The sequence below is a fragment of the Folsomia candida genome, unplaced genomic scaffold (assembly GCF_002217175.1).
Source record: "Folsomia candida strain VU population unplaced genomic scaffold, ASM221717v1 Fcan01_Sc021, whole genome shotgun sequence".
In the NCBI taxonomy this organism is placed as follows: domain Eukaryota; kingdom Metazoa; phylum Arthropoda; class Collembola; order Entomobryomorpha; family Isotomidae; genus Folsomia; species Folsomia candida.
Genome location: NW_019091213.1, coordinates 1,209,649 through 1,222,760, shown reverse-complemented (window position 1 = coordinate 1,222,760; position 13,112 = coordinate 1,209,649). Strand labels below are relative to the sequence as shown.

At 38.8% G+C, this 13,112-nt stretch overlaps 1 protein-coding gene across 3 annotated transcripts; it reads left to right on the top strand.

Annotated features, from left to right (window-relative positions):
* The first annotated feature begins 4,936 nt into the window (after positions 1-4,936).
* Positions 4,937-12,892, top strand: LOC110858408 (RNA-binding protein 24-B). Of its 3 annotated transcripts, none has more exons than XM_022107179.2 (9): positions 4,937-6,668; positions 8,387-8,572; positions 8,633-8,807; positions 8,879-8,971; positions 9,961-10,190; positions 10,257-10,407; positions 11,129-11,213; positions 11,911-12,216; positions 12,286-12,892. In XM_022107179.2, exons 4-9 carry the CDS (start codon positions 8,905-8,907, stop codon positions 12,431-12,433), a joined length of 987 nt encoding a protein of 328 aa, XP_021962871.1. In that variant the 5' UTR covers positions 4,937-6,668; positions 8,387-8,572; positions 8,633-8,807; positions 8,879-8,904; the 3' UTR covers positions 12,434-12,892. The 3 variants fall into 3 exon arrangements, with proteins under 3 accessions (XP_021962871.1, XP_021962872.1, XP_021962873.1); XM_022107180.2 differs by having other exon boundaries at positions 4,940-6,668; positions 8,879-8,959; XM_022107181.2 differs by having other exon boundaries at positions 4,945-6,668; positions 12,301-12,892.
* Positions 12,893-13,112: the final 220 nt, after the last annotated feature.

Below are 13,112 nucleotides of genomic sequence, written 5' to 3'. Positions count from 1 at the left end.
CAGTCATGTAAGGACGACCGAGCTGAAGGACCATTCTTCTTGCACTACTACTGTAAATTAAAATGTATGGAACTTCTCATCAACACAATGGTCGTAGTTGGTTGGTTGGTTGGATGACAAACAAATTGCATTCATGCTGACCAACTGATGATCAATTTCTAAAAAATAAGAATAGTGAAATTACAGCACGTCAATCATGCCGCAAGACGGCACGAAAAGCGGTGTAGTCAAGTCCAGTAATTTTTGGAATGACCTTTAACTTTAATTTGAAACAGGATCTTTTGCAGGAGCAAATACTTACGTCGTCGTCTTGAAATGACGCTAATTGCACGGTCCAAAGACCAATTTCATTCAACTTCTTATTCAAATTTTTACGTACGTATGCATGATGATTTTTGTGGTAAATAGCCAATTTCGTGTCTGGTTTAGTGACGTCGTTTTCGTCAAATTCATTACAATACTTTTGGTTGGAAGTACGTAGGTATGTGGGTTAAGTTAGGTAGGTTGGTCGGGTAACGATAGCTGACCACACGATCATCAACTTTGTTCTTTTTAATTTTTGTTTAAAAATCCAGACTGGAATTGGTAAGGCAATCCATTGTTTCAACTTTCAAGACTGTTATAATGCACCTTATTATACAACTTCTTGCATGACCATCATCAACCACGCACGCACGATCAGTTTGCTATCCTCCAAAGAAGAAGACATGACAATTGCTCAAGTTCATGATAAGTGGTAACTTGAATTTCTAGCTGGGACGAGGGCAAAGAGGTACATGGACAATCACAATGGAGGTCTCCCAACGTATGCTCCCAGATTTTGGACAACTAGTGTCAAGTCAATCGGTAATAATAAGTTTAATTAATATGAAATTTGCAAACGACACATCTGCAAATGCTCAGGTTTCGCGGAGATATTTGCTTCCGAGGAGGTTCAAGTTGACAAATTTTACATTTTCCAAAATTATTGCACATTTTCTTCTCTTAGGATGCAAATATCTCCGCCAAACCTGAGCATTGGCAGATAGTCCTTTTACAAATGTCATATTAATTAAATTTGTGATGGATTGACACTGACACTAGTTGCAATATTTGAGCATACATTGGGAGACCCCCATTTCTTTGTTGTGAAGTCAAATAAGCAACCCGTACGTATTTACTCACACCCAATGACAGGTAACTAATGGATCTTATCGCATCATAAACGGGTTCTAAAATTTTTACATCTGAGAACCAAATTGAAGTTTAATGTCGATAAAGAAATAAAATGCTTTATAATTGCTTGGGTCACTCTAATGCAAACCTTACTAAAATCAATAAATGAAAAAGTGGTTCTGCATTTTGCACTTGAAAATCAAGACTATACAATTTAAGACTAATGCAAAAATTGGATTTAATAAATTGGGCGCATTCCAGTTTCTAACCAGGTGCGGATTGAGAGCATCAGAAGACATCATGGAAAAGTTGGACTAGAAATTCTTCTTTTTTTGCAAATGTTGCGAAATTTTACAGAGATTATTTGACTGACAGATTGACCAAATGTGATGTCTTAAACAAGTTGAAAGATAATGATTGGTAAAATCTTAACCTTTCCATCCCTTTTTGTGTTAAAACTCCCAAGACCAAAGTTCAGCAAATCCGAACATTACCTGTACAACTCGCATTAGTCCAAAAATCCGTGTTATGTAATTTCTTTCAACTGACAATGTCTCACAGCAATAAATTCTGTTGCATGTCCCATTCAGAAGCTTGGCAAATGAGTAAACATTAATTTGATGAATTATTTCGCCGACTTGCTCTACAATTTGCTTGTTAAATTGCTCCCCTGTAAGCAGTGCATATGGGATTTGAAGAACAGTAATGGTCAACTAGTTGCGACACAAAATTGGAATTCACTCACACGCAATGCAACCACAAGAATTTTACTTTTTTATTTATTCCTCGACTCTGATTTGGAAAAGGGTATTTAATTCTGAACCATATTACGGACACTATTTAATGCGACAGCTCTTTGTATTAGAATAGTCGATAAAATCTACGTAGGGTAGGTCGTTTCAAGGAAGTACTCGTATGTGCAGTAATATGTATATCATGCTGTAAGATAAATATTTATCGCCATTTTATTCTGAACTTGATTTGAATCCAATATCGCAGACAGTTTAACATGCATCGTGTTCAAGTTCAAGTAGTTTGTGTAATAAGCAAAAAGGTGTAATAAGTAAGACTACGTAATATCTTGGGTTGGAAAATGAACCTTCCTCCAGTCTGAATTTTCAGACTTTCAACCTTGTCCTCGCCAAGTACATATTTCTTCTGTGCCGTGATAGATAATGCAACGCAACAAAATTATTACCGCACTAAAAATCAGCACCCCATCCAATCAAGCAGCATTTTATATTCATTCAAGTTTTGTGAGGTGTCTATTAAATGCAAATTTCCATCCTTGTCGTTGCTTGGTCTACCCTGCGACACACGTGTCGAGTTACTGCAAGAATGAAATGAACCCACAAGTAGGGTACGTATTATGAGAAAATTTTGACTTTTTTGTCAGCTCTATAACAATTAAAATTACTCGTAAACACTATGCACTACGAATTGGGTAGTGTTTATGTATCCATTAATTGGAGTCTTATTTACTGTCCAGACTATTCACTGAATTTTTACTCGTGTGTGAAAAATCCGATGTTTAATGGCTACTTTGGTACATAGTAGTTGCATTTCAGGTTCTTACCTCCGCACGATGGAGTTCTCCCAGGATATGCTCCCCGATTTTATGCAAAATAATGTCAATCAGTCGCAAATTTAATTAATATGAAATTTATAAAAGGCACGATCTGCCAATGCGCAGGTTTGGCAAAGATATTTGCATAAAGAAAGGAGAAAACGCCACAGTAAATTCGGAAAGCGTAAAATTTACCAACTTTAGAAGGTTTTCTGCTCTTCGGATACAAATATCTTTGCCAAAGACAGATCGTGCCTTTTGCAAATTTCATATTACTTAAATTTTGTGATGGATTGACACTAATTTGCCCAGAATCTGAGAGCATACGCTGGTTGACCTCCACTTTCAGTAGCTGAGGAGGTGGATGATCAGAAATTAACTCTGTAAATCATTTAATCACATCACATACAATGAGAAATATGTGTACGTTCCAGTTGAACGGAAACATGCATGTGTACTTCTCGGCGTGTGGGAACCTGAATGACTCATCCCACCAAATCAAACACAGAAATCACGAAAGTTCACAAAAACGAGAATTTATTTCAGAACAACAAAGGAAAACTTATCCAAACGACGATCGAGTAAACCTGGATTGGATTAGTCATAGCTCTTTTATTCCACTGACATCAATAGTGGTTGAAGATAATCATACAGCAAAAGTTGACAAGCCCAATAAATATTTACTTGAGTGACTCCATCACTTTTTTTACAGACCCGCACCCACCACAGACCGGTTTCTACGTTTCTTGGTAGTAAAAATATATTGCAAATCTCCACCTATTGTTTCTGCCGTCACAAATTTTAGGGACGTCCATTATCCTGGTACATAAAACATAAATAAATATGTGTACAAGATGCGGAAAATCTGTCTTGTGCAAAACCAGCAATTTGCACATAGCCCTGGACTGTGTGTAAATGCCTAAATTAAGTAAATGACACGTGTAATTGTACACATCGTGATGTCTGATATCGTGAACGGGGAAAATGTTTACATGAAAATGGATGCATTACACAACGTACAAAATCCTGGTCATAATAATGCTAATTCCAAAAATTCTAAGAAATTTTACATCCTGATTAGTAAAAAAACTAACTCTACAAATTGTTCACGTTTACATTACACAATATGTAATTGTTAGCCGAGGAGGCTGCAAAATTCACAGATTATCCAAGAAACAAGCAGCCAAGCCTTGTAATGTCATTTTTATTTTCACACTTTGTTACGTTACAACATGACAAGAACGACCAACTTGAACAGTTTTGTAAGCATGGAACATGTGCCCAACAGATGCCTTCCTTCACCACCACCACTTTTACTGTTTAAAGTTTAACCGATTCTCCATGTTTTACCCGTTCCGTACGTAAAGACAACCAAGCGGGGGTGGAGTGGATCGAGGTGAATGGAAAATTTGGGTTTTGTCCTCTCAAACAAAATCTCAAGTAGTAAAGTCAAGAAATACTGACAGGATACACCTTTTAAAGACTTTGTCCCGATCCGAACTCACCAAAAAGTTGGCCCTTCCCTCTCCCTCCGTTGAAACAAATCACACATCGCGATCATCATGGATCCTTTAATGATCCGGCTTACTAACTAAAACTACTAACTTGCAGTGTGTGGCCAATGACCCAAAATTTAACCCTGGACAAACCCAGGCATGGCGTATCTGTATACATATAAATCTTCATCAAAAGGATACACAGAAGTTGGACCCACTCGGACTTTCACACAACTGATGCTCTGTTCATAATCGACAATGTACATATGCAGCCAGGGTCCATTTTTTTAAATTGATACTTTAACACGAAACGGTTCAGCACCAGACGAGGACAGGCATCCCTTTACTTACGAATATTGCTCCTTTTCAATGGCCGCGGAAGCGTGAGGACAATGTCCCCACGGTTATTCAATGTCCTCATCGTCTTATATAAACCCTGCCCTCCCCTGCCCTCCAATATTAATGTCCCCACACCTTCCGCGGCCACTGCTCCTACATTTTCTTCCAATTTTGAAGATCCGAACTATACGTATCACACACATCGCGTCTCATCCTCCTTTTTGTCAGTCGGTTGGTACGAGCGGACGACACACATGCATAACCTTCCATGTTTATGACCGCATCTTTTTCCTTGGCTGTGATGTTGATATGACCCATGCCTGCCTGAAAGATCCTTCCACACAACGTGACGCGGCCTTCATTACATTTTTAGGGCCGACTTGGCTTTGTTTTAGTTAGCTAAATTTCTCGTTTCTGAATCAACCAACCCGAAAAGAAGGAAGGAACGAACCCACGCCATAATTTGTTTAAGTTTCAAGTTTGGCCGAGTTTTAAAGAAGAATTGAGCAACTCGAAAGAAATTTACTTGCTGCATGGGAAAACTTTTAGATTCGTTAACTCTTTTGAGGTTTAATTATCACTCGGACAAATTGTTGACGCTCTGCCAAAAGGAGTAAGTAAAATAATTATCTGCTGTATAAAACACTGCCAACTTATTTTCCCCGCAGCAAAAACTATAAATCTTAAATGAGAATATCAACATACGATGGACAAATGGCGTGACGACTAAATGTGCATCGAGTTGTAAAAGATTTCTAATTACATCATCATTACTGGTCTGGGAGACAATAATATTCCGAAAACTGTGATGTAGATCGTGTCCCCCGGAGAAGAAAAAAGTTGAACCTTCTTCACCCATTCTGTTCATAATTAATTACATCTTGTCGTCGTCTCGTGTATTTAGTTTTTCCTCATTTTATTTTTCCAATGACTTTTTGGTTGTGTATGTGTACGATCTAAAATTAGGAATTGAATGCTGCATGCTTCCCCTTTTTAAATTAACTTGGCACTCGTTACAGTTTAAAGACGTAGTTTTGTGGTGTTCTTGTGCTCCGCCGTGTAACAAATACTTGTGTACGAGGAGTAGACTCAAAATAATAATGAATACAATACGGAAGATGTAGAGACAGAGGAACCTTATTATTATTTCATTGGGGACGTGTACTCACCAATTGTTACTCAAGATCACAACGTACGTATGCACTTATCTCTTATTACTATTATGCTAATGCTAAATAAGCAATAGACAGAAAGGGCAGGAGAGAATAAGAAGCAATAAACCGAAAAAGGCATTTAACGCTTCACTTGACGGGAAAAAAAGAGGCAACAACTTACATACGCACGGAATGAATAATAAGCCAATTGAGGAAAGCAAGCGGATTAGTGGAAACTTTGAAACATAAAATTGTAAAACTTATTAACGGCACGAGCCACGAGCTGACACGACGACGAGAAAGGGTTCGAAAGCGTATACGATGCGTACTACCATAAGTTCCGAGTAACAGAGAACGTTCTGAGGACACTCAATGTCATCCGCTTATTGGAGAGGATACTAAATAATAAATTGTGGTATTGGTTGGTGGCGAGGTGAGGACGACGAAGAAGACGTTCTACCCGGAGATACATACATATTATTCACCGAGAAAGACGTTCTTCTTGGTTGGTTGGATTGAAAAACGGGTGGAATATTGAAGTGGGAAGGAACATGAGACACCGGGTTGACTTGTGGCTCATCTTCGTCTGGTTGCAAATAGCCGGGGATATATAGCACCCGACCCGAAGAAGTTCTGCATCTGTCTCTCCCTCCTCGTCCTCTCCGTCGTCTCAACTAAATTTAACTAAACGGGATTCATTTAACGGAGAGAGAGCTTCATTCCGAGTTCGACATCTTGGAAGAAGAATCCGTAATTCGGAGTGAGTGAAACTGCACAACCACGTCGGGCGCTTGAGTGGATACGCATTGGGAATATTTAAGAACATTGAAACTGAATTATTTACTGGAGTGATTGTAGTGTTGTTTAGTTTCGATTTTAATTGTGCTATTGTTTCGTGGAAATTGGGTGATTTATGGGAGAAATGCGAGACCTTCTTTTTTGCTGAACAATTTTAAGGTAATTTGTGGATATTTGTATGTGTTTGAAAATTGGAGACACTTTGGAGAGCCTTATTTTATGAAAAACTGAATTCCAATAGCAAATTAATCTAAAGTATAAGCAAAATATTTAAAATTTAAGGCAAAATTTTAATTAACTGCTATTCTAATTAGCAGGGCAATATTTTCAATTTATTCCTCCACGGTTTTAATTCGTTAGCAGCTCATATCCGCAAGCTACATAGTTTATTAGACGTTCTATCTAAATTTTAGAACACCACAAGTCTCACTTTCACGGGAGACTGCACAAACTCATCCCATCTCATACCGTGCAAAGTTTCATTCCACTGCCTAAAATTATTCCGAGCAAATATCTCCATTTCCATAAATTGTTCAGAGATCCATCCACCACGGCATCTCATCCGACTGGATAAACGACAAGCGACAGTTGGACAGGAATTCCAAGATTTGAAAGATCCATTAAATATTTCATGGCGTGTTTCGTCTTCTTCTTCTTCTTTACGTATCTCACGCCACGCCAGGCTCCCATTTCTTTCACCGTCCTCCTCCCTTCACTTTCTCCGCTCAACTTTTCAATCATTTTATATTACGACAAGAAGCCACTCGGCTCCCCGCAAGTTTTAAGACAGAGCAGAAACGAGGAGGCTGGTATAGAAATTCAAAATTTATTTGATATACATTGACTGCCTCGCATGTAAGATTTTACCCATTTTTGCCTTTCTTCTCCACTCCATACGTCTCGTCCATCCAGCGCTTTTACTTTGGTGAATATTACGACTGCGTATGTTTCATATCCATCAATCTCAATCCTCACCGGAGGGTCCACTTTTGTCTAATGGCAGGCAGGCAGACACAGACAACAAGCAAGAGCCGGGTAGCTGACGGACGGGAAGCTAGTATCTCTCCTCTAAAAAATTGTCTCTCCTACCGAAAAACAGTTTAAACGAGGAACAGGGTTTATTAAGATGAGAAAAAAATACCAAATGGCTTTGTCACTCTCGTTCCAAGATTTTATACCTTCCTGCAATATCCACAAAGATACGGTTGTGTGTAAATATGTAAGACGACGATGATCATACTTCTATTTAGTTGTCGGTTTCCTTCTTGCTTAATTTCATGAAGCCGACGACCATGATATGCTCACGTACGTATCGCAATTTATTTCCGTCCATGCAGAAGAGACAGATTTATGAGATGATGGTAACGAGTACGCAGGAATTTAAAAGGACTTCTTTTTCTCTCCTCTGAAACTATGTGTAGTTTGGAACATTTTCGAGAGGTATGTTGTAATTGCGATGTAATGAAATCAGTGCTGGGAGGAGTAGTCATGTAGCTGGCAGGCAATTCAAATGAAGGAAAAAGCAGAAGAAGAGGGTTGGTTGTAATAAGTATGCTGTTTCTGAAGGGAATCCTTTTCATCGGAGCATCTGCATGTACGAGAAAGAGAGAAAGAGCACGAGTTCCTAAATACTTTGAACGAGATGACAACTTAGTTTAGGGAAATAAGGTTCGGAAGATAAATAGGAAGTTGGGCAGAAATGAATGAATGTGTTCCGCAGCTGTTGCATGATAGAGGAAACATTTGGTATTTTAAAGAATTGTAAATCGCCCTGGTGGGATTTGAGTGCTTCCTTCACCCGAGGAGCGTTATTTATTATCGGGCAACAAAGTATGACAATGTGTCGCATGTATGTACGGATTTATTTGAAATTTCAGTGTCTCATCTTATCATCAGAAGTTCACGTAGAACCACACGCCGCCCCACACGACCAACCAACGCGCAGTGGACACCACTTTTTGCTTTCTCTTCACCCAAACAGTAACTGTGTCGGAGTCTGAGTGGTACAAAAACCACCCGGCTCTTGCCAGAAGGTGTTTGTCTTAAAAGCCGTCACGGTGAAGGTGAGTTTAATCATTTATTTAGACAGCATTTAGACTAATTGTTGATTATATAATTTTAAGCGCTCCGTGGACAGCCCGTGCTCCTCAGCCTCGGCCGCGGGAACGGGAAGCTCAGACCCTCCACCCACCAAAAAGCGCGCCGCACCCCTTCCAACGACTCTGGACGCTATCCTCCAACCGCGTCCAGCTGCCCCTACGTTCTACGTCCCTCCGACCACGCTCATCCTCCCCTCAGGTAAGGATCATCTGATAAGTGTTGCTGCAGATAAGACTGATTATCTATTAACTTAAATCTGAATCTTGTAGAAGACGCCCTCTCCGCTGCAACTGCGATGCTCGCCATGCCTGCAGCCACTCCCATCCCGACAGTCTACTCCACCGCGTCAGGTAACATTTATGGTATTTAAATTTTCAGTATTCTCATTTCTCATCACTTTTTTGCACCCGCATACAAAACCATGATTTCATACAGCCCATATGTAAATACATACGAAAATATGGCTCGCAGTTACTACATATTGTTTGAAATTGGATCCATTCATTTTGCATTATATTATTACCTTCTTCTCCCGTCCGTCAACCGTCTTAAATACCAGGAAGCCTACTCGACTATACGAATGCACGTATGGCTCCGATATTTAATTGCCGTGTTTAATGTTTACTGAAAGCATAATAAATTCCGAATCCTTTTAATTCAATCAAACCCTCCGTAATGACGCTTTCTTGGCAAGAATATCAAAACAACGAGGCAATATTTTCCGAGTGTGGTGGTTGTGTTTCAAGGTGTAATTTATGCATAAATATTTTACGCGAGTTGTATTTATAAAAAGTGCGATTTTTATACACACCAACATTTTTTTAGCAGTTAAGATATTCGTAGAAGAAAAAAAAACGTGAAATAAGATGCAAGACACTTTTTCCCATTCCCACGACCAGCATCAGATTCTTGTAGACGAGCCAAATTTCACAAACTCAGATTTGGATATCATTAATATTTTAAATGAAGTCGTTGACAAGGTTTGTGGCTTATCTGGGATGGAGTGTGACGACCCGAAGAGTAAAAAGTGCTCATACTTACTAGATTTCCCTGACGCTCCCAATAATAAGCTGGATAACAACAGTAGTACCGAGATTGGCAAGACATTTACTAAATTTATTATCAAACGAGGCTTCAGCAATCATCACAATTACTTAAAACAAAACGGAAATAAAAACCATACTAATAACAATAGTGAATATAAACCCAAAAAATCATCCGGTAGGATGCAAAATTCTCCAGGGAAAAATAGCTGGAGAAACCGTCGTGGTCGAGGTTATGAATCGTTTGTTGGATAAGATTTTAAAACGCATATTAAAATCAGAGCTTTCTTTTGTCTGATTAATTTCAGTCTCATCCGCAAACACTTCGGACTCTACGACAGACACGGTATCGACCATTTCTGGCCATCATGGCGGACCTTCCCAGAAGGATACCACGTGGACCAAGCTATTCGTAGGTGGGCTTCCGTACCACACCACGGACAAAAGTCTTCGCGATCACTTCAAGGTGTACGGCGAGATTGAGGAAGCCGTCGTCATCACGGACAGGCAGACGGGGAAGAGTCGTGGATATGGATTTGTAAGATAAGAAAAAAAATCAAAGATTCTGAGAACACGGTTTTTACAATGACTTTGACAAATCCAGGTCATTATGTCGGATCGTGCCTCGGCGGAACGGGCCTGCAAGGAACCCAACCCGATAATTGATGGGAGAAAGGCGAACGTTAATTTGGCCATTTTGGGAGCTAAACCCAGAGGCAACGTTGCTGCGGCGGCAGCCATTGCTGCCACTGGTGGTAAGTCGATGCTAAAATTGTTATTATGATAAGGTCAGGATCAAGTTAGATTAAGGGGAATTACAAATATTGTAAGAATTCTGTTGCGCCATATTGTACACGCCACTCATTCATCGTCACCTTAGCTCATCATCTCATCATGTGTGTTTTTTTTAATGGAAGAGCAGATTGTATGTATAACGCTCCTGCTGTAAAACTTCCATGATTTTTATTTATTTATTTGGTTGGGCTAAAACTATTGTTGTCTTTTGATTCCTTGTTATTACAAAGTTTTCCACGCAGTATTTGAGCATTCACACGTATTTATTTTTTTTGTGAAGTCGAGCAATTTGACAAATCTTTATTTTTTTGCGATTAATAATTTCTTATTTATTGGACTTTACTTGTTGGTGGTGTGTTACTGTTAATTGCTGGTGGTGCTCATATTTGATTGAAATTGATTGTAAATATCTACTTCTTCATTGATTTCAATATGTTTTTTTACAAAATTTTAATTAATTAATGAACTTTGACCTTGTTGGGTTGATGTGATGATTATCTATTTATTACACATATTTATTACTATGCGGCACTATTTATTTATTGATCAGTGATGATATGGAGAGAGAGAGTCGTAATTTGGTGGTATTGTAATTTGTACACATAATAATCTGTAATTGTAATGGAATTGGTTTTCTGGTTGTATTGCGATTGTTTGTTGTTTTTTGTTTGGTGTATTTAGCGTTTCCTTTCGCTGCTACTACAATTCATAGGGCAATAGGTTACCCTTCTGCTGCCACTTCAGCAGCCCTGTTGGCACAATATGGGTAAGTCTTAATCTTGTGATTGACCTGTGACCTCTAACTACACTACATTCATGCTGCACTCATAATATTCACTCACGCTCATGCATTATTATTAAATATTTATCATCTCTCGGGGTTTGGCGCAGTTTTATTTATTTACTTTTTTTAAAAAGCTTATACATAAATACCGTTGATAATTGCGGCTCATGAAAAACAAAATCCTGGATCAAGCGAGTTCAAATTTTGAACTAATTTGAGCCAGGATTCAAATCGGTCACTTTCTTGACAAGCTTTTCTTGGGAGCGCGATCAAAATGGTGTCTGTAAAGGTGCTTGAATTTTTTGAACAGTTTTGGGTCAGTGAAACAATTAGTTATCTAATAAATCATAACTATGCAGTGAAAAGTAGAGTAATATGTGATGTATTTTCACTTCGTGAAATTCAACAGGCATGCAAAACTTTTGTTTTCACTTCCCAAATCTTTGAAATTCTCATATGTATGTAGGACCGATTTTTGTGACAATAATGCGTTCAGTGGTTTTTTATTTTGGCCTGTTGTTCGTGAAAATTTTAGTGGGGAGTGGGTTTTAACGGTGGAGCATATTCAGGGGCGAGACATTATAGATAAATACTTGAAATTCAAACAGTCGAATATTTCCGAAATGTATTTCTCCCAAGTGACCACTTGAATTATGAAGTTGTTAAATACTATTTTCAGAATTCCTGCCAGCTACATTTATCCTCAAGCAGCAGCGACCAACGCGTACGGTGGGGCACCCTTGTTGCAGCACATCTCTGGTCTTCAAGCCTCTCAGGCAAACGCTACTTCGCCAGCGTTAGCCGCCGCCCTTGCGGCCCAACAGGCTCAACAAGTCTCACAACATCAGCTGTACGACGGTTATCATCACCATCAACAGGCCCAGACGCAGGTCAACGCTGCCGCCGCGGGTCACTTGGCCTCGCCATCTGCCGCTCAGTTTGCAGCGGCTCAGGCGTTCGCCGCATTGGCCGCGGATCCATACAAGTATGTGTACTTTTCTTACTTTGAGGGTAAAATTTATGGGACAGGAAAGGCTGAAGAATTAAAAAATAGTTTCTCCAATTTCAGCTACTTGGCCGCAGCGACGAATGGACAATACGCGACGTACATCCCGGCCGGAGCAGGTGGTGGGAGTGCGGCAGGGTCCCTTCAGCTGAACCCGTATGCTGCTGCAGTTGCTCAAGAATCTACAAGAATGTAGAGGCAAGAAAATAATAGCGACGAGATCTTGAAAAAAAATTAATTCGAAATTTTGATTTGTAATTTAATTTTGAAAAGTTGCAGAATTGTTATTGAATAGGTGGCAAAATTTTAGTCGTTGAATTGTTAATAGGAAGAAGAATATTTAGCTATTGTAATACGTATTTTGTGAACAACATTTATGTTAAGATGAAAGAAAAAAAAACAGAAATGATTTGTATTCAATTCGTGCCTTACTCCTGTGGGGATGAACAATTTAACAGTAATGATAATCATAAGTCTCCCTTTAACTCTCTTAGTAAGCATATCGCAAAATTATTATCGGACAAATTGTACTTTGTACATTGACTATGCAAAAACTAAAAATATTTATAATCATAATGACAAAAATCATGCGAGCAATTCAAATTTGAATAAAGAATTGTTACTAAATAAACACTAAATAAAAGTTCGAAATTAGGTCCTCTCAAGGCTCAAAAAATGAGCGAAATGAGCAATGAGCAGAAAAATAAAAAATCAGATTTTTCTGCTCAAACCTTGAACGTACCACTTTTTTTATCGATCATAATTCTTGAGAATCGTGATCTTTATTTGTGGGAAGTTCAATTATTTGTTTATCATTTTAATGGTTCTAAATTCAGTTTCATAATTCATACAATTCCGAAAATAACTGAACGTCA